General features: G+C 51.0%; 1 protein-coding gene across 1 annotated transcript in view; it reads left to right on the top strand.

Moving 5' to 3' along the window:
- The first annotated feature begins 4,537 nt into the window (after nucleotides 1-4,537).
- The window catches only part of LOC147094600 (5,6-dihydroxyindole-2-carboxylic acid oxidase-like), a 32,708-nt gene continuing 15,473 nt past the window's right edge, over nucleotides 4,538-21,772 (top strand). The window contains exons 1-3 of the mRNA XM_085974229.1: nucleotides 4,538-5,314; nucleotides 13,434-13,653; nucleotides 16,813-16,954. Of these exons, the coding sequence (XP_085830355.1) occupies nucleotides 4,538-5,314; nucleotides 13,434-13,653; nucleotides 16,813-16,954 (1,139 nt within the window). The remainder of the gene's footprint in view (nucleotides 5,315-13,433; nucleotides 13,654-16,812; nucleotides 16,955-21,772) is intronic.

Here is a 21,772-nt window from a genome sequence, read left to right as displayed (position 1 = left end):
CTTATTGCCTAAAGAGTGGTTTGCGCCGGAAGTTTTTTAGTGCCCGAAATTCAGTTGGTCCCTGACATCGGCGTTAGCCGGTAGCGCTGCGCCGGCACCGATGACGTCATCGGTGTGCGCAGCGCCCCGGTTCCAATGCGATTCCGTGCCGACGGCCAAATTCAGTTGCGGCCGCCTCGCCCGTAGCGGCCGCAAACAGCGTTTGAAAAACGGGGCCTTGCAGCTCCGAGAGGCCAGTGCATAAAGGTGGAGGGGCGGCCGGCCGCTTTCCCGGCGGCCGCCTGGCCGCACCTCCCTCCCCGGACTCCTGCACCACCCCCCCCGCGGCATTGGTGTCTGACTCCCGCGAGCCCGGCACTTCTCCATGGTGCCGGGCTCATTTGCCGGGGGAATCCAGCGGCGATCTCACGGCTGCAGGCAGCTCCTCCTTAAGAGAAGGAGGAGGCCTGCAGTACCCCAGCCTGCCGCACCGCATCGGGTGGCGCAGCGGCAGCTGGACGCCTGAAATTGACTTTCATCGCCCCAAGCGAGGCGGCCAAACCCTGCAATAGCGCCCGCCTCCGTCTTGGGGTGTTGCAACTGAATTTCAGGCGGGCGCTACGGGAATCCGGGCGAGCGCTAAATTTCGGGCGCTAAAGACCTGGCGCGGCGATAGCGAATTTCTAGGCCAAGATCTTTATTTGAGAAAGAAAATATACAACACAATAATCTTAACACTCTAAATTGGGGGAACACTTCGGAATATACGAAGGAAAATAACAATAGACAGAATACTACACCCCTCCCAATCCCACTTCACTAGCTAAGTTGGGCTGCAGAGGACCAGGGATAATGCTCACCAAAACAACTTCTTTTGACAGTTGTAGAGGTTCGCGACTTCGGGGTTCTCTAGATGTGCCGGTTGGGGCCTGCCATACCCCGGACGCGGTAGAGGACTTCACCTGCGTGGCTGCTCAGTCTTCGCGAGTCCGCTGATGCAGTAGGGTGCGTATTGGATCTATCAGGTGAGTACCCAATTTCTTTTGGTTAGAAGTAGGGTTTAGAGTCTTTGTCAGTAAAATCTTACCCAGGGGTAAGTCAGGATAGATTGTAGAGTGGAAAAACTTGTGGATCTTCGGTTTTCTTCCGAGTTGGGTTTTGTTGGTCGCGGTGGCCCAATTATTACCCGGTTGCTGGTAATATTTGGTTGTTTGTTTTGTGGGGCCCTGGTCTGCCGCGAGGTCTCCGATGGTGTGTTACTTCTTCGAGAGGGAGAACTGCTTCGAGATGAACTTCTTGATCCCGATGTTGGTGGATCTCTTCTGGGTCGATGAACTTCCTTCTGATTCCTTTGAACTTGAACTGTTGACTCGAACTGAACTGCTGTTGTAAAAGCAGGCCCTCAATTATGCTGTTTGAGGCTTGCTAATCTGCCCGGCAAATCAGCTCTGGCTCATTGTTAGTTTTGGCGGGCTCGTTAACATTGATGGGTTAAAAATTGTGTAACGATCAATAACATGTCATTCTATAGTGGACACTAGGTGGAGCCGTAGAGCTGTATATAGCTGTATATATAAGACTACACTACCCAGCTGTATATATATTAAGACTACATTACCCATGAGGCACTAGGCTACCCACAAGGCAACAGTCAAGATGGAAGCCTCTACAGATACTGTACCTAGTCCACATGTGCTCAATAAAAGTGTCTAGCAAAAGCTAGCTGTGTTCATAATAAGAATGTCTATTCATTAATGAACATAACATGGTACCAGGAGTGGTGAAGATCTGCTGAAAATTGTGAAAAGCGACATGGAGAATTTGAAGCCACCAGAGCGTTTGAATCTCGAGGGAAATGTCGACTACAATTGGCGGATTTTTAAACAACAATTCGAACTCTACATTGCTGCCATCGGATTCAGTATGAAGCCAGACGCAAGAAAAATAGCATTGCTGCTTACGGTTGCAGGCCCACAGGCGATAGAGGTATTTAATACATTTGTATTTAATCCAGTGGAGAACAGAGAAAAATTAGAAGATGTGCTAAAAAAATTTGATGCACATTGCTCTCCCAAAAAGAATGAGACCTATGAAAGATACATCTTCCGTTCTCGGACACAGCAGCAAAATGAGACTTTTGATAGCTTTATAACTGATCTGAAACTGAAAGCACAGACATGTAATTTCTCTGAGCTCAAAGCATCCATGATTCGTGACCAGATTGTGTTTGGTATCCATGATAAAAAAGTCAGGGAACGTCTGTTGAGAGAAACCGAACTAAATTTGGAAAATGCGGTGAAAATGTGCCAAGCCAGCGTGGTTTTAAGCGATTGTTTAACCTCTTGTTTAATTGCAGTAACATTTGTCTTTTTCTGTGGGGCCCAAGGTTCCTTTGTTGGTTGGTGGCATGTCCTGCATTATGTATACTTTGGATGGTTCTGTGATTTTGGGCGGGAACTTCTCTTCCGTTGGTCTATTGTCGTTATGTAAAATGACTGAGACAGTCCAGATAGTCCTCAGACAGCTTGGCTAATGCCAATACCCAAAACTGTCCTTTTACAGAGGCCAATCCCAATTCCTTTGTTGCAGCCCCCTTTTCTTCCACGTGCTCGAACATGCTTTTAAAATAAAACCCCAAAATCCTGGGGTCCTTGATTTTTAAAATCTCCCTTTAGGCCCAATATTCTTATCTCATTCTGACATGGTTTATTAACAGCCCAAAAATCCCTTCTTTAGGGTAATCTTCTTGGTTTTGGGGAATCTGTGGAATTTTGTGAATCTTACAGCTCCATGAATATCCCCATCCTCAATGGTGGTGGAGCCCAGCACGTGAGTGCAAAAGACAAGGCTGAAGCGTTTGCAACCATCTTCAGCCAGAAGTGCCCAGTGGATGATCCATCTCGGCCTCCTCCCGAGGTCCCCACCATCACCAATGCCAGTCTTCAGCCAATTCGATTCACCCCACGTGATACCGAGGAAACGGCTGAGCGCACTGGACGCAGCAAAGGCTACGGGCCCCCGACAACATCCTGCTGCTGACTTGTGCTCCAGAACTAGCCGCGCCTCCAGCCAAGCTGTTCCAGTACAGCTACCGCACTGGCTTCTACCCAGCAATGCGGAAATACTGCCCAGCTGTGGCCTGTTCACAAAAAAAAGCAGGACAAATCAAACCTGGCCAATTACAGAAATAACAACAGAAAATGCTGGAAAAACTCAGCAAGTCAGGCAACATCCGTGGAGAGAAATTTGAGTTGACGTTTCGGGTTTGACCCTTCTTCAAAACTGGAGAGAAAAGGGATTCTGGCCAATTACAGTCCCGTCAGTCTGCTCTCAATCACCAGCAAAGTGATGGTAGGTGTCGTCGACAGTGCTATCAAGTGGCACCTACTCACTGATAACCTGCTCACCGGGGAGAGGGACTTGGGAGGGGGGGAGGAGGGCAGGGAGGGGGGGGGGGGGGAGAGATTGGGTCGATTAGGCGGTTAAGAAGGCAAATGGTATGCTGGCCTTCATAGTGAGAGGATTCGAGTACAGGAGCAAGGATGTCTTGCCGCAGTTGTACAGGACCTTGGTGAGTCCACACCTTGAGTAGTGTGTGCAGTTTTGGTCGCCTTATCTGAGGAAGGATGTTCTTGCCATGGAAGGAGTTTAGCGAAGATTCACCAGGCTGATACCTGGGATGGCAGGAATGACGTATGAGGAGAGATTGGGTCGATTGGGCTTATATTCGCTAGAGTTTAGAAGAATGAGAGGGGATCTCATTGAAACTTATAAAATTCTAACAGGACTAGGCAGACTAGATGCAGGAAGGATGTTCCCGATGGTGGGGGAGTCCAGAACCAGGGGTCACAGTCTAAGGATAAGGGGTAAGTCATTTAGGACAGAGATGAGGAGGAATTTCTTCACCCAGAGAGTGGTGAACCTGTGGAATTCTCTACCACAGAAGGCGGTTGAGGCCAATTCATTAACTATATTCAAGAAGGAGTTAGATATATTTCTTAAGGCTAAAGGGATCAAGGGATATGGGGAGAAGGCAGGGACAGGGTACTGAGTTTGGATGATCAGCCATGATCTCATTGAATGGCGGAGCAGGCTCGAGGGGCCGAATGGCCCACTCCTGCTCCTATCTTCTATGTTTCCATGAACGGCGGAGCGGGCTCGAGGGGCCGAATGGCCTACTCCTGCTCCTATCTTCTATGTTTCCATGAACGGCGGAGCGGGCTCGAGGGGCCGAATGGCCCACTCCTGCTCCTATCTTCTGTGTTTCTATGGAAGAAAGAGGGGGAGGCGAGAAGGTAGGTGATTCTGTCGAGCAGCCAAGCAGGATGTTGCTGGCCAATGCCAAGGGAGGGGAAAAAAACCTAGCCGAGGCCCTGCCATGTCCTTGATCCTAATCTCCGGTGCCAGTCAGATCACAATCTGAGAGCAGCCTGAGAACAGCGGGAGTCGGCAGCGAGACGCAGCCTATATAAAGCCCCAGCCCATTGCTAGGTGGAGCACGGCGCGTTCCCCCACCCGGGACGCACAGTTGCCTCGGCTTTTGAATTTGGTGACCCAGATGTTTGGGCTGGTGGGCTCGCTGATCCTCCTGGGCACCGCCCGGGCACAGATCCCCATCCAGTGCGCCAGCGCCCAGCTCATGTGGGCGGGCAAGTGCTGCCCGCCCTTCTGGCTGGACGGCTCCCCCTGCGGCGTGGCCTCGGGCCGCGGGCGGTGCCGGGACGCGGCGGCCGGGCGCCGGGAGCGGTCGAGCGAGCCGCGCGGCGGCCGGGACTTCCGCCTGCGGTGGCCCGCCTACTTCTTCCGCCGGCTGTGCGCCTGCACCGGCCACTTCGCCGGGGCGGACTGCGGCGAGTGCCGGCGGGGCTGGCGGGGGCCGAGGTGCCAGGAGCCCCACCTGGTGGTGCGGCGCGAGCTGGCCGGCATGTCACGGGGTGAGCAGCGGCTCTTCGTCGAGCGGCTGGCGCAGTCCAAGCTCACCCCCAGCCGCCGGTTCGTGCTCTACGCCAGCCGCAGCGCCGTCCCCTGGTCGCCGCTGGGGTTCCGCCGGGCCTCGGTCTACGACGTGGCCTCCTGGATGCACTACGTGCTGTTAAAGCCTCTGGGCGCCGGCCACATCTACGCCCATCGCTCCACCTCCTTCCCCGCCTGGCACAAGATGTACCTCATCTTCATCGAGAACGAGATCCGCAACATGACCGGCGACGACTCCTTCTTCATCCCCGTCTGGACCTGGGCCGGGAAGGCTGGCTGCGACGTCTGCACCGACGATCTCTTCGGCAGCAGTGGCCCCAATGGGCGGCTCTCACGGAACTCCAGATTCAGCTCGTGGAAGGTAAGGGTCCATCGGCCTAGATTATCGGGCAGCCGTGGGGCGGGCTTTTTGGCGGCCGGGGGGGGGAGCAAAAATCCCGAATTCGGGGGTCCCGACCCCATCCCGCCCAAAACCCCACCCCACGTAAGTTTCAGAGGAGGCGGGTACCCGCCCGCACTGGGACCCCCCTCCCCGAGGCGGGAAGGGGATTAGTGCCAATTAACTGCCTGTTAACAGGTAGTTAACCGGCAGTTTTCAGCCTAATCCCTATTTTGAGGGGTGTCGTTTGAGATTCCCGACGGCTCCAAACCACGCCAGGTTAGAGGAGGGCGGCCGTCGGGTTGAAGGACTTGGAGGGGTCGTGATGTCAGTGTTCAGGTGAGTGATGGGTGCATGAGTGCAAAGGTAAGTGTGTTTGGTGTGTCTAAAGTGTGTAAAGAAGTTTAAATTACCTGTACTTATCTTAACAGCCTTTCTTCCTCTAGGCGTCGGGAGTCCATCACTCAGCCGGCACAGAAAGCTGAATGGCTGTGATCTGTCAAAAGTGAGAGCCTTCAGCTTTCTGTGCCGGTGAGATTTCTAACTGAGTCTGTGTAGAAGGACTCAGGTTAGAAGTCAGACTGTCAGTGTTTGACAGCTTCAAACAGCTGTGAAACGCTGATATTTCATCTGTCAAAAACTCTTGACAGATGAAATTTCACTCTGTGACGTCACCTGTTGCCGGGTGGCCCTTAATTGGCCTGCTGAGCCCGCTGGGCGGGCTCAACAAGGTCAATCAAGGGAAAATCGCGTGGATTGGCCGCATCTCGATGGAGGCGGGACTAAAACACGAAAGTTGTAGTCCCGCCTCCTTCCCGACTTCGGAATGAAAATCCAGCCCATAGTGTCACGGGGGGAAAATTCAGTTGGTTCGCGCCTCCCGTTAGCGCCTTAAGAGGGCGCTAATGGGGCGCAAAGCGACTAGCGCCCGGGCGCAGCGATGTTTGCGCCGCGCGCAACGCCCCGGTAGCGCCCCGGACCGGATATTCAGTGGCGCCCCCCTGCCTTACCGCCTGCCGCTAGCAATGACAGGTTGAGGGGAGCGTTTTGCAGTCGGGAAGGGACTGGGGGAGCGCTATTTAAAGGCGGCCGCTTCCTTGTTGTACGAGGCCCCTTGGGTCGGAGCGATCATAATATGATCGAATTCTTCATTAAGATGGAGAATGAAGTAGTTGACTCAGAGACTAGGGTCCTCAATTTAAATAAAGGAAACTACGATGGTCTGAGGAGCGAGTTGGGTAGGATTGATTGGGGAATGGCACTCAAAGGGTTGACGGTGGATAGGCAATGGCAAACATTCAAAGACCGAATGGATCAGCTACAGAATTTGTTCATCCCAGTTTGGCTTAAAAATAAAACAAAAAAGGTGACTCAACTGTGGCTAACAAGGGAAATTAGGGATTGCATAAGATCCAAAGAGAGGACATATGAATTGGCCAGAAAAAGCAATAATCCTGAGGATTGGGAGCAGTTTAGGATTCAACAAAGGAGGACAAAGGGATTAATTAAGAAAGGGAAAATAGAATATGAGAGTAAGCTCGCAAGGAACATAAAAACTGACTGTAAAAGCTTTTATAGATACGTGAAGAGAAAAAGATTGGTGAAGTCAAGCGTAGGTCCCTTGCAGTCAGAATCGGGGGAATTTATAATGGGGAACAAAGAAATGGCAGACCAACTAAATACATATTTTGGTTCTGTCTTCACAAAGAAGGACACAACTAACCTCCCAGAGATGTCGGGGAACATAGGGTCTGATGAAAGGGTGGAACTGAAAGAAATCAGTATTTGTAGGGAAATGGTGTTAGGGAAATTGATGGGACTGAAGGCCGATAAATCCCCAGGGCCTGATAATCTACGTCCCAGGGTACTTAAGGAAGTGGCCCTAGAAACAGTAGATGCATTGCTGGTCATCTTCCAGAACTCGATAGACTCTGGAACAGTACCCATGGATTGGCGGGTAGCTAATGTTACCCCACTATTCAAAAAAGGTGGTAGAGAAATAGCGGGGAATTATAGACCGGTAAGCCTGACATCGGCAGTGGGGAAAATGCTAGAGTCCATTATAAAAGATGTAATAGCAGAGCACTTGGAAAGCAGTGACAGGATCGGACAAAGTCAACACGGATTTACAAAAGGTAAATCGTGCTTGACTAATCTACTGGAATTTTGTGAGGATGTAACTGGTAAAATAGATAAGGGAGAACCAGTGGATGTGGTGTATTTGGACTTTCAGAAGGCTTTCGATAAGGTCCCAAATAAGAGATTAGCGTGCAGAATTAAGGCACATGGGATTGGGGGCAAGGTATTGACTTGGATAGAGAACTGGTTGGCGGACAGAAAGCAAAGAGTTGGAATAAACGGGTCGTTTTCCGAGTGGCAGGCAGTGACTAGTGGGGTACCGCAAGGATCGGTCCTTGGACCCCAGCTGTTCACAATATATATTAATGATCTGGACGAGGGAATTGGATGTAGTATCTCCAAATTTGCAGACGACACAAAGCTGGGTGGGAGGGTAAGCTGTGAGGAGGATGTCGTGAAACTCCAGTACGATTTGGACAGGTTGAGTGATTGGGCAGAAACATGGCAAATGCACTACAGGTAGACTACCCTTTATCCGAACTTCCGAAAACCGAAACCCTCTAAAAACCGAAGGTTTTTTCGGTCAGCGTAAGTCATGCGCACGACATGACCAGAGTGGCGCACGACTTACGCTGAGCAGAGGGTCAGCGTAAGTCGTGCGCACGACCCCCCGCGGACCCCCCCCGCGGACCGCCGCCGACTCCGACCCCCGCCGACCCACCCGCGGACCCCCGCCGACCCCGACCCCCCCCGCGGACCCCCGCCGACCCCGACCCCCGCCGACCCCGACCCGCGCCGGCCCCCCCCGCGGACCCCCCCCGCGGTCCCCCGCCGACCCCGACCCCCTCGTGGACCCCCGCCGACCCCGACCCCCGCCGACTTACGCTGAGCAGAGGGTCAGCGTAAGTCGTGTGCACGACCCCCCCGCCGACCCCCCGCGGAACCACCTGACTCTCTTCCAAAGGCTCGAAAGCAACGAGAGCTCTGAGCCCGCGGCGGTGCCGGCCCCTGTTCCGACCGAGCACGACAACCTGTTGGTGGAAATGCGGAACTTCATTGCATTCCAGGCTAGCAGCGACGGACAAGCCACGACTGCGGACCCCCCCGGGGACCCCCGCCGGCCCCGACCCCCGCCGACCCCCCTGCGGACCCCCGCCAACCCCCCCGCGGACCCCCGCCGACCCACCTTCCGAAATCCGAAATTTTCCGAAAACCGAAACACGGCTGGTCCCGAGGTTTTCGGATAAAGGATAGTCTACCTGTATAATGTGGATAAATGTGAGGTTATCCACTTTGGTGGCAAAAACAGGAAGGCAGATTATTATTTGAATGGCAATAGATTGGGAGAAGGGGAAGTGCAAAGAGACCTGGGTGTTCTTGTGCACCAGTCGCTGAAGGTAAGCATGAAGGTGCAGCAGGCGGTTAAGAAGGCAAATGGTATGTTGGCCTTCATAGCGAGAGGATTCGGGTACAGGAACAAGCAGTACAGGAACAGGGCCTTGGTGAGACTGCACGTTGAGTATTGTGTGCAGTTTTGGTCGCCTTACCTGAGGAAGGATGTTCTTGCCATGGAAGGAGTGCAGCGAAGATTCACCAGGCTGATACGTGGGATGGCAGAAATGACGTATGAGGAGAGATTGGGTCGATTGGGCTTATACTCACTGGAGTTTTGAAGATTGAGAGGGGATCTCATTGAAACCTATAAAATTCTAACAGGACTAGACAGACTAGATGCAGGAAGGATGTTCCCGATGGCGGGGGAGTCCAGAACCAGGGGTCACAGTCTAAAGATAAGGAGTAAGCCTTTAGGACTGAGGTGAGGAGGAATTTCTTCACCCAGAGAGTGGTGAAACTGTGGAATTCTCTACCACAGAAGGCAGTAGAGGCCAATTCATTAAATGTATTCAAGAAGGAGTTAGATATATTTCTTAAGGCTAAAGGGATCAAGGGATATGGGGAGAAAGCAGGGACAGGGTACTGAGTTTTGATGATCAGCCATGATCTCATTGAATGGCGGAGCAGGCTCGAAGGGCCGAATGGCCTACTCCTGCTCCTATCTTCTATGTTTCTGCCTTTTTTTGTTGGTGACATTATTGCACCACGCATTCTGAGAGAGAGAGAGAGAGAGACTTCTGGAGAGATTCAACGCTGTGTGAAGGAGTTTTGGGTACTGAGCAGCACTTTGCAGGTTAATTTTGATTTGCCCTTCCTTGCTTCACCCGCGCTCTGAGGTAGCGCCTCGCTCCTCGGCCTTTGCGCCTTAAGACAGGTGTGAAGCGCCTGATTTAGCGCTCCAATCACCTCCAGGGGCGATAAAAGCCAAGTTTGCCGTCGGAGGCGATAATTAGCGCCAGGCGCTAAACTTTGCGCACGGCCGATAATGGCGGCCCAAATGGGGCGATGCTGAATTTTTCCCCCATAGAGTCATAGAGTTATACAGCACAGAAAGAGGCCCTTCGGCCCGTCGTGTCCGCGCCAGCCATCAAGCCCTGTCTATTCTAAGCCCATTTTCCAGCACTTGGTCCGTAGCCTTGTATGCTATGGCGTTTCAAGTGCTCATCCAAATGCTTCTTGAATGTTGAGGGTTCCTGCCTCTACCACCCTTTCAGGCAGTGAGTTCCAGATTCCAACCACCCTCTGGGTGAAAAAGTTTTTCCTCAAATCCCCTCTAAACCTCCTGCCCCTTACTTTGAAACTATGCCCCCTGGTTATTGACCCCTCTACTAAGGGGAAAAGTTCCTTTCTATCTACCCTATCTATGCCCCTCATAATTTTGTACACCTCAATCAGGTCCCCCCTCAGCCTTCTCTGCTCTAAGGAAAACAACCCCAGCCTGTCCAGTCTCTCTTCATAGCTGAAGCGCTCCAGCCCAGGTAACATCCTGATGAATCTCCTTTGCACCCTCTCCAAAGCAATCACATCCCTCCTATAGTGTGGCGACCAGAACTGCACACAATATTCCAGCTGTGGCCTAACTAGCATTTTGTACAGCTCCATCATAACCTCCCTGCTCTTATATTCTATGCCTCGGCTAATGAAGGGAAGTGTCCCATATGCCTTTTTAACCACCTTATCTACCTGTCCTGCTGCCTTCAGGGATCTATGTACATGCACACCAAGGTCCCTCTGATCCTCTGTCCTTCCTAGGGTCCTACCACTCATTGTGTATTCCCTTGCCTTGTTAGTCCTCCCAAAATGCACCACCTCACACTTTTCAGGGTTACATTCCATTTGCCACTGTCCTGCCCATCTGACCAACCCATGTATATCGTCCTGTAGCCTGAGGCTTCCCTCCTCGCTATTTACCACTCCACCAATTTTCGTGTCATCTGCGAACTTACTGATCATACCTCCTACATTCATATCTAAATCATTAATGTACACTACAAACAGCAAAGGACCCAGCACTGATCCCTGCGGTACACCACTGGACACAGGCTTCCAGTCACAAAAACAACCTTCGACCATCATCCTCTGCCTCCTGCCACTAAGCCAATTTTGGATCCAATGTGCCAAATTGCCCTGGATCCCATGGGCTCTTACCTTCTTGACCAGTCTCCCATGCGGGACTTTGTCAAAAGCCTTACTGAAGTCCATGTAGACTACATCATCCACACACCTAGTCATCCCCTCGAAAAATTCAATCAAATTGGTTAGACATGATCTCCCCCTGACAAAGCCATGCTGACTGTCCTTGATTAATCCTTGCTTCTCCAAGTGGAGACTAATTTTGTCCCTCAGAATGTTTTCCAATAATTTCCCTACCACTGTTGTTAGGCTCACTGGCCTGTAATTCCTTGGTTTATCCCTACTACCCTTCTTGAATAATGGTACTACGTTAGCTGTCCTCCAGTCCTCTGGCACCTCCCCTGTGGCCAGAGAGGATCTGAAAATTTGTGTCAGAGCCCCTGCAATCTCCTCCCTTGCCTCACACAGCAACCTGGGATACATCTCATCTGGGCCTGGGGATTTATCCACTTTTAAGCCCGCTAAAACCGCTAGTACCTCCTCCCTCTCAATACTAATTTGTTCAAGTATATCACAATCCCCCTGCCTGATTTCTATGCCTACATCGTCCTTCTCCATAGTGAACACAGATGCAAAATATTCATTTAAAACCTCACCCACATCTTCCGGCTCTACACACAGATTGCCACTTTGGTCCCTAATGGGCCCTACTCTTTCCCTAGTTATCCTCTTGCCCTTACTATACTTATAAAACACCTTGGGATTTTCCTTTATTTTGCCCGCCAGTGCTTTTTCATGGCCCCTCTTCGCTCTCCTAATTTCTTTTTTAAGTACCCTCCTGCATTTTCTATACTCCTCTAGGGCTTCCACTGTTTTTAGTCCTTTGTATCTGTCAAAAGCCTCCCTTACTTTCGTAATCTATTCTTGTATATCCCTTGACATCCAGGGTTCCCTGGGCTTGTTGGTCCCACCCTTGACCTTTACGGGAACATGTTGGTGTTGTACTCTCTCTATTTCCTTTCTGAAAGACTCCCACTGCACTGATATGGATTTTCCTACAAGTAGCTGATCCCAGTCAACTTTGACCAGATCCTGCCTTATCATATTAAAATCGTCCTTCCGCCAATTTAGAACATTTATTTCCGGTACATCTAGGTCTTTTTCCATGACTACCTTAAATCTCACCGAGTTATGATCACAGTCACCAAAATGCTCTCCTACTGACACTTCTACCACGTGCCCGGCTACATTCCCTAGAATTAGGTCCAGTGCTGCCCCCTCTCTTGTAGGACTTTCTACATGCTGGCTCAAAAAGCTCTCCTGAATGCACGTTAAGAATTCTGCACCCTCTAAGCCTTTCACAATCTGACTATCCCAGTTAATATTGGGGAAGTTGAAATCCCTACTATTATTACCCTATTATTTCTACACTTCTCTGAGATTTGCCTACATATCTGTAGAGGGAGCTTTACTCTGTATCTAACCCGTGCTGTACCTGCCCTGGAAGTGTTTGATGGGACAGTGTAGAGGAAGCTTTACTCTGTATCTAACCCCGTGCTGTACCTGCCCTGGAAGTGTTTGATGGGACAGTGTAGAGGGAGCTTTACTCTGTATCTAACTCCGTGCTGGACCTGCCCTGGGAGTGTTTGAAGGGACAGTGTAGAGGGAGCTTTACTCTGTATCTAACCCGTGCTGTACCTGCCCTGGGAGCATTTGATGGGACAGTGTAGAGGGAGCTTTACTCTGTATCTAACCCGTGCTGTACCTGCCCTGGGAGTGTTTTGATGGGACAGTGTAGAGGGAGCTTTACTCTGTATCTAACCCCGTGCTGTACCTGCCTTGGGAGTGTTTGACGGGACAGTGTAGAGGGAGCTTTACTCTGCATCTAACCCGTGCTGTACCTGTCCTGGAAGTGTTTGATGGGACAGTGTAGAGGGAGCTTTGCTCTGTATCTAACCCCGTGCTCTACCTGCCCTGGGAGTGTTTGATGGGACAGTGTAGAGGGAGCTTTACTCTGTATCTAACCCTGTGCTCTACCTGCCCTGGGAGTGTTTGATGGGACAGTGTAGAGGGAGATTTACTTTGTATCTGACACTGTGCTGTACCTGCCCTGGGAGTGTTTAATGGGACAGTGTAGAGGGAGCTTTACTCTGTATCTAACCCATGCTGTACCTGCCCTGGGAGTGTTTGATGCGACAGTGTAGAGGGAGCTATACTCTGTATCTGACACTGTGCTGCACCTGCCCTGGGAGTGTTTGATGGGACAGTGTAGAGGGAGCTTTACTCTGTATCTAACCCGTGCTGTACCTGCCCTGGGAGTGTTTGATGGGACAGTGTAGGGGGAGCTTTACTCTGTATCTAACCCATGCTGTACCTGCATTGGGAGTGTTTAATGGGACAGTGTAGAGGGAGCTTTACTCTGTATCTGACACTGTGCTGTACCTGCCCTGGGAGTGTTTAATGGGACAGTGTAGAGGGAGCTTTACTCTGTATTTATCCCCGTGCTGTACATGCCCGGGGAGTGTTTTGACGGGACTGTCTCTCTTTCCCTTAGATCCATTGCACGGAGGCAGCTGACGGGGACAACCTGTATGACTTCGGCCTGGTGTGCCCGCCGGCGCCTGGTGGCCCGCTCATTCGCACCAACCATCTCGACGAGCAGTTCGGCGGCCTGCCCACCTTCGACGACGTGCTGGCCTGTCTCCGCATCCGCCACTTCGACACCCCGCCCTACGACACGAGTTCGCGCAACTCCTTCCGCAACGCCCTGGAAGGTAGGGCTTTCTCGGGCGGGTTTGGCGGGGTTGGGGGGAGGGCGCTCCGGTGTATCCCGCCGTCCCCGGCCTCGCGCCGCATTTAGAGTTGTTCAGGGCCTGGGTGAGACCGCACCTTGAGTATTGTGTGCAGTTTTGGTCGCCTTTTCTGAGGAAGGATGTTCTTGCCATGGAGGGAGTGCAGCGAAGATTCACCAGACTGATACCTGGGATGGCAGGAATGACGTATGAGGAGAGATTGGGTCGATTGGGCTTATATTCGCCGAAATGGCCTCCTTCCGTGCTGTGAATTCGGAATATAGGTACTGCGGCGGGCGATTCAGCAAAGGGAGGGGCCTTCTCGCCCCAGATGTCCTGGGGACCATTTTTACTCGCTCCGCCAATAGCTATAATCAGAGAATCATAGACTCATAGAAGCATAGAAAGTTACAGCACGGAAGGAGGCCATTTTGGCCCATCGCGTCCGCGCCGGCCAACAAAGTGCTATCCAGCCTAATCCCACTTCCCAGCTCTTGGTCGGTTGCCCTGCAGGTTAGAGCATCCCATGGGTGAGAATTTTGAAATCGAGGCGTTGCTTAACCGGGAGCCATTGTAGGGCGGCGGGCACGGTGGGGGGGTGATGGGCGAACGGGACTCGGGGTGAGTTAGGCCACGGGGCGGCCGAGTTTTGGAAGACCTCAAGTTTACGTTCGGTAGAACATGCGAGGCCGGCCAGGTGCGCGTTGGAACGGTCAAGTCGAGAGGTAACAGAGGCATGGATGAGGGTTTCAGCAGCAGATCAGCTGAGGCAGGGGCGGAGACGTTCAATGTTACAGAGGTGGAAATGGGCGGTCTTAGCGATGCCGCGGATATGTGGGTGGAAGCTCATTTCAGGGTCTAATATGACACCAAGTTTGCGAAGAGTGTGGTTCAGCCTCAGGCAGATGTTCGGGAGAGGGATGGAGTCAGTGGCTGGGGAATGTGTGTGCTGTGAGGAGGATGCAGAGAAACTCCAGTATGATTTGGACAGGTTGGGTGATTGGGCAGATGCATGGCAGATGCAATATAATGTGGATAAATGCGAGGTTTTCCACTTTGGTGGCAAAAACAGGAAGGCAGATTATTATCTGAACGGCAATAGATTGGGAGAAGGGGAAGTGCAACGAGACCTGGGTTTCCTTGTGCACCTGTCGCTGAAGGTAAGCATGCAGGTGCAGCAGGCGGTTAAGAAGGCAAATGGTATGTTGGTCTTCGTAGCGAGAGGATTCGAGTACAGGAGCAAGGATGTCTTGCTGCAGTTGTACAGGGCCTTGGTGAGACCACACCTTGAGTATTGTGTACAGTTTTGGTCGCCTTATCTGAGGAAGGATGTTCTTGCCATGGAGGGAGTGCAGCGAAGATTCACCAGACTGATACCTGGGATGGCAGGAATGATGTATGAGGAGAGATTGGGTCGATTGGGCTTATACTCGCTGGAGTTTAGAAGAATGAGAGGGGATCTCATTGAAACTTATAAAATTCTGACAGGACTGGACAGACTAGATGCAGGAAGGATGTTCCCGATGGCGGGGGAGTCCAGAACCAGGGGTCACAGTCTAAGGATAAGGGGTAAGACATTTAGGACAGAGATGAGGAGGAATTTCTTCACCCAGAGAGTGGTGAACCTGTGGAATTCTCTACCACAGAAGGCAGTTGAGGCCAATTCATTAAATATATTCAAGAAGGAGTTGGATATATTTCTTAAGGCTAAAGGGATCAAGGGATATGGGGAGAAAGCAGGGACCGGGTACTGAATTTGGATGATCAGCCATGATCTCATTGAATGGCGGAGCAGGCTCGAGGGGCCGAATGGCCTACACCTGCTCCGATCTTCTATGTTTCTACGGAACGGAGTTTGTGGCGGGGAACGAAGACAATGGCTTTGGTCTTCCCGATATTTAATTGGAGAAAATCTCTGCTCATCCAGAACTGGATTTTGGACAAGCAGTGCGACATAAAAAACATAGAAACATAGAAGATAGGAACAGGAGTCGGCCATTCGGCCCCTCGAGCCTGCTCCGCCATTCAGTGAGATCATGGCTGATCATCCAAATTCAGTACCCTGTCCCTGCCTTCTCCCCATATCCCTTGATCCCCTTAGCCTTAAGAAATATATCCAACTCCTTCTTGAATATATTTAATGAATTGGCCTCTACTGCCTTCTGTGGTAGAGAATTCCACAGGTTCACCACTCTCTGGGTGAAGAAATTCCTCCTCATCTCAGTCCTAAATGGCTTACCCCTTATCCTTAGACTGTGACCCCTGGTTCTGGACTCCCCGACCATCGGGAACATCCTTCCTGCATCTAATCTGTCTAGTCCTGTTAGAATTTTATAAGTTTCAATGAGATTCCCTCTCATTCTTCTAAACTCCAGCGAGTACAAGCCCAATCGACCCAATCTCTCCTCATATGTCATTCCTGCCATCCCAGGTATCAGCCTGGTGAATCTTCGCTGCACTCCCTCCATGGCAAGAACATCCTTCCTCAGATAAGGCAGCACGGTGGCATAGTGGTTAGCACTGTTGCCTCACAGCGCCAGGGACCCAGGTTCGAATCCGGCCTCGGGCGAGTGTCTGTGTGGAGTTTGCACATTCTCCCCGTGTTTGCGTGGATTTTCTCCGGGTGCTCCGGTTTCCTCCCACAGTCCAAAGATGTGCGGGTTAGGTTGATTGGCTATGATAAATTGACCCTTAGTGTTAGGGGGATTAAATACGTGGGGTTACGGGGATAGGGTGGGGTATGTGTTGGTGCAGGCTCGATGGGCCTAAATGGCCTCTATCTGCACTGTGTGATTTCTGTGATTCTGTGATTCTGTGAAGGCGACCAAAGCTGCACACAATACTCAAGGTGTGGTCTCACCAAGGCCCTGTACACCTGCAGCAAGACATCCTTGCTCCTGTACTTGAATCCTCTCGTTACGAAGGCCAGCATACCATTTGCCTTCTTAACCGCCTGCTGCACCTGCATGCTTACCTTCAGCGACTGGTGCACAAGGACACCCAGGTCTCGTTGCACTTCCCCTTCTCCCAATCTATTGCCGTTAGTTGGAGTTGCTGGTTTCTTTGGGCCGTGGTGACGCTGATCTCCTGAGTGCTGTCTCTCGTTTCTTACCGCTCTCTCTCTCTCTCTCTCTCTTGCAGGATTCTCAAACCCTCATGACCCGGACATCATCATGATCAGCATGCACAACTTGGTCCACGTCTTCTGCGGCGGGACCATGGAAAGTATCTTCGAGGCCACCAACGACCCACTCTTCCCGTGCTTGCATGCCTTTGTCGACAAGTAAGTGACCGGGCTTTCCCTCGAGCCTGCAGCCGCCCTCTCCGAGACATCATCTACTCGACGGTCAAAGGCCAGCGGGAACGTCCCAGCGGGAACTCCAGGATGATTTGGACAGGTTGGGTGATTGGGCAGATGCATGGCAGATGCAGTATAATGTGGATAAATGCGAGGTTATCCACTTTGGTGGCAAAAACAGGAAGGCAGATTATTATCTGAATGGCAATAGATTGGGAGAAGGGGAAGTGCAACGAGACCTGGGTGTCCTTGTGCACCAGTCGCTGAAGGTAAGCATGCAGGTGCAGCAGGCGGTTGAGAAGGCAAATGGTATGTTGGCCTTCGTAGCGAGAGGATTCGGGTACAGGAACAAGGATGTCTTGCTGCAGTTGTTCAGGGCCTTGGTGAGACCACATCTTGAGTATTGTGTGCAGTTTTGGTCGCCTTATCTGAGGAAGGATGTTCTTGCCATGGAGGGAGCGCAGCGAAGATTCACCAGACTGATACCTGGGATGGCAGGAATGACGTATGAGGAGAGATTGGGTCGATTGGGCTTGTACTCACTGGAGTTTAGAAGAATGAGAAGGGATCTCATTGAAACTTATAAAATTCTAACAGGACTAGAGAGACTAGATGCAGGAAGGATGTTCCCGATGGCGGGGGAGTCCAGAATCAGGGGTCACAGTCTAAGGATAAGAGGTAAGCCATTTAGGACAGAGATGAGGAGGAATTTCTTCACCCAGAGAGTGGTGAACCTGTGGAATTCTCTACCACAGAAGGCAGTAGAGGCCAATTCATTAAATATATTCAAGAAGGAGTTGGATATATTTCATAAGGCGAAAGGGATCAAGGGATATGGGGAGAAAGCAGGGACAGGGTATTGAATTTTGATGATCAGCCATGATCTCATTAAATGGCGGAGCAGGCTCAAGGGGCCGAATGGCCTACTCCTGCTCCTATCCTCTATGTTTCTATGTTCTAATTAAACCCCAGCTCCCACCCACAGCCGACTCATGACTGCATTAGGCGCACCAACGTCAGTGTCCTCGCTCAGACCAACATCCCCGGCATCAAGGCTCTGACCGCGCTCGATCAGCTCCGATGGACGGGCTACGTCATCCACGCACCCGATACGAGACTCCCCCAAAACAAGCGCTCTACTCGGAGCTCCGGCACGGCAAGAGAGCCCCAGGTGGGCAGAGGAAATGCTTCAAGGACACCCTCAAAGCCTCCTTGAAAAAGCGCAACATCCCTGATGTAAGAAGAATACGAGGCACTTGGTCTAAGCGTTAAACAAAGCTTTAATCAACTGTTTTACAACATGGAGGTCTAGCTGTGTCCTTCACTAGTTCCCGTTAAAGAATGTCCTGCGCAAGCTGGGCCCGTGCCCGAGTATTTATACTCTCCCTGGACAGCCCCACCCGCAGGCCGCTCAGTATTATTTCATAAGTCTTTCTGTGTAACTTGGAGGTGAAACTTGGAGCTGGTGGTGTTCCCGTGCGCCTGCTGCCCTTGTCCTTCTAGGTGGAAGAGGTCGCTGTTGTGTCTGTGTATAATAAGACACAGACTGCAGGAGAAACGGTACAACAGGTGTTTACTGAATGAGGTTTACTCTAGAACTAACTGTACAGATCACTACTCAGGGTTTATATACAGGTGTGGTCACTGCTGGTACTACAGTATACAGGAGATGTAAAAAGTAGTTCTCCCCTTAAAGGTACATACATTTCAATTCCTCCCCTGTTAGATTAACAGTACCATAACACTCATTTAACAATTAAATATCAAACTAATTACAATTAACACTTTTAACATGCAACATTAGCTGAAAATAGTCTATTTATAAATTCAGTCTTTGGGGAGGCTTCCTGATTCTTTCTAGGTAACGCCTTTCCCGAGTGTCTCGCTTTGGTGCGGAGGCGATTCTAACACCCTGTCATCAGTTGATTCATCAGCTTCCAGTGCTATTGTTTCTGAGGGAGATGCGGCCTGTACGTCGGGTTCCTCACCAGGTACGTATGGCCGAGACATGGGGTTGACTCGTTCCTGTGGCTCTAGGATCTGGTCAGCATGGCATCTCACAATGTTCTCCCCAACATCCACTGTGTACATTAGTGGCCCCTGCCGTGTGCATATCGTTCCTGGTTGCCATTTCTCTGTTCGGTATTCGCGGGCCAAGACTGGTTGCCCTACATTGAAGCTCCTTGTCGGCTTCTCATTGATGTGCTGGAATTGTTTACTTTCAACATCTCTTCGTACATTTGGTCTGAGCAAATCCAGACAAGATCTCAACCTTCGGTTAAAGAACATCATGGCCGGGGCCTGGTTGGTGACTGCATGTGTCGCATTTCTGTAGGCTAACAGGAAATTGTCCACCTTATGCTGCAGTGGAATGTCGTCATCGCACATGGCCTTTACTGCTTTTTTAAAGGTTTGTACGAACCTCTCAGCCAATCCATTTGTGGCTGGATGATACGGGGTGGATGTGTAATGCCTTACCCCATTCCTTTTCATAAATCTTCGAAACTCTTCGGACACAAACTGTGGTCGGTTATCAGAGCAAATCTGCTCTGGCAAGCCGTTCCTGGGAAAAATGGTCCATAGGACTGCAATAGTTTTCTCCGTGGTGGTGGAGGACATTTTGATCACCTCAGGCCATTTCGAGTGCGCATCCACGGCTATTAAAAACATTGAGTCCATGAATGGACCAGCAAAATCAATATGCACCCGTAGCCATGGAGATGAGGGCCACTCCCATGGGTGTAGAGGGGCATGTGGTGGTGCATTTTGGGCCTTCTGGCATCCTGAGCAGCTCTTTGTCAGGTCCTCGATTTGCTGATCGATCCCCGGCCACCACACATAAGCCCTAGCAAGGCTTTTCATTTTCACCCCTCCCAGATGACCTTCGTGGAGCCAATTGAGCACTCTCTCCCTTAACTTGGGTGGAATTACCACTCGGGATCCACACATCAAGGTCCCCTGGCATACTGACAGCTGTTCTCTTCTGGATGAGAATGCTGGCAACAGTGAGTCGCCATGTGCTGGCCATCCCTTCACCGTCAAATCATATACCCGAGACAGTGTCGGGTCATTTCGGGTCTCCTTCTCTATACCAGCGTTAGTTACTGGCAAGCATTCAATTATAGTCGAATGAAATATTTCGACAGGATCCACTGCTGGTGCTTCCTCCGCAGTAGGCAGTGGCAGGCGTGATAGTCCATCAGCGTTTCCATGCTGTTTCGTGCCCTTATACTCGATTTCATATTGGTGCGCCCCTAGAAAAAGGGACCATCTTTGTAGCCGTTGCGCAGTCATCACCGGAACGCCCTTCTTTGGATTAAAGATGGAGACAAGTGGTTGGTGGTCAGTCAGCAAAGTGAACTTCTGCCCGTGCAGATAGTGATTGAACTTTTTCACTCCCCACACTAGGCTGAGGGCCTCCCTGTCAATCTGGGCGTAGTTACGCTCGGCTGAGGTTAGTGACCGAGACGCAAAGGCTACTGGCCTCTCCGAGCCGTCCGGGAATTTGTGCGACAGCACCGCTCCAATGCCATAGGGTGATGCATCACACGCCAACCGAATTGGTAGTGCTGGGTTGAAATGAGCCAACACCTCTTTTGATGTGATCAATGCTTTGCTCTTCTGGAAAGCTCGTTTACATTCGTCACTCCACTTCCATGGTACCCCCGTTTGCAGTCGGGTGTTCAGTGGGTGTAGTACTGTAGACAAATTCGGCAAGAACTTATGGTAGTAGTTCACCAGCCCGAGGAACGACCTCAGTTGTGACACATTTTCCGGTGCTGGAGCCTTGACTACTGCCTCAATCTTTTCAGGGGACTTATGTAACCCCTCTTTATCAATAACGTGGCCACAATACGAGATCTGCTTCTGGAAAAACTTGCATTTGTGGCGATTAGCTCGGAGCCCATATTCCTTCAATCTAGTGAGCACCTGCTCCAGGTTGGCGAGGTCATCACTGTCATTTTCACCCGTGACCAGGATGTCGTCCAGGTAACACTGGGTCCCTGGAATCCCTTGCAGGACTTGTTCCATTGCCCTTTGCCAAATAGCCGGAGCTGATGCTACCCCGAACACCAGTCGGTTGTATTGGTATGAGTGTTGATCGTGAGGTACTGTTTCGAGGCTTCTTCTACCTCCATTTGCAGGTACGCCTGGGCCAGATCAATCTTAGTGAAGTGTTTCCCTCCAGATAGCGAGGCGAAAATATCTTCAATCCGCGGAAGCGGATATTGTACAGTGTGAAGGACTGGGTTCACTGTCACCTTAAAGTCCCCACAGATGCGAACCTTCTTTGGTTCCCCAAGCATATTACTCAACGACCTCTTCATTACAGGAACGATGGGTGTAGCCCACTCGCTTCAGTCCACGTTGGACAGTACTCCTGAACGTTCCAAACCTTCCAGCTCTGCTTCGACGGCTGGGCGGATCGCATAAGGTACTGGTCTGGCCTTAAAAAACTTTGGGCTTGCATTTTCCTCTATTTTGATCATCGCTGTTATGCCTTTTAGTGTTCCGAGTCCCTGCTGGAACACTTCTTGTGCGTCAGTTAGCATTTTTGACAGTCGTCCAGGTGTGACGTCGTCATCCTTTTTGGCATCTACAGAGTGCTTGTATGGAATGCCAATCTAGCTGTATCTTCCGGATCCATTCACGTCCTAGTAGTGGTGGTCCTCCATCTGGCAATACATATAGGTCCATTTTTGGTGTTTCCTTGCCGTTATATATAACGTTCACCCTTATTTTTCCTTTGGGGTAGACTTTTTGCCCCGTGTACGTCTTCAAGACAATCTTTGTATCTCTCAA

This window comes from Somniosus microcephalus, unplaced genomic scaffold (assembly GCF_052327205.1).
Source record: "Somniosus microcephalus isolate GS21.2 unplaced genomic scaffold, FLI_Smic_1.0 unresolved_chr1, whole genome shotgun sequence".
Lineage (NCBI taxonomy): Eukaryota > Metazoa > Chordata > Chondrichthyes > Squaliformes > Somniosidae > Somniosus > Somniosus microcephalus.
Note: the sequence above shows the minus strand (reverse complement) of the source record. Positions and strands in the feature narration are given on the sequence as shown.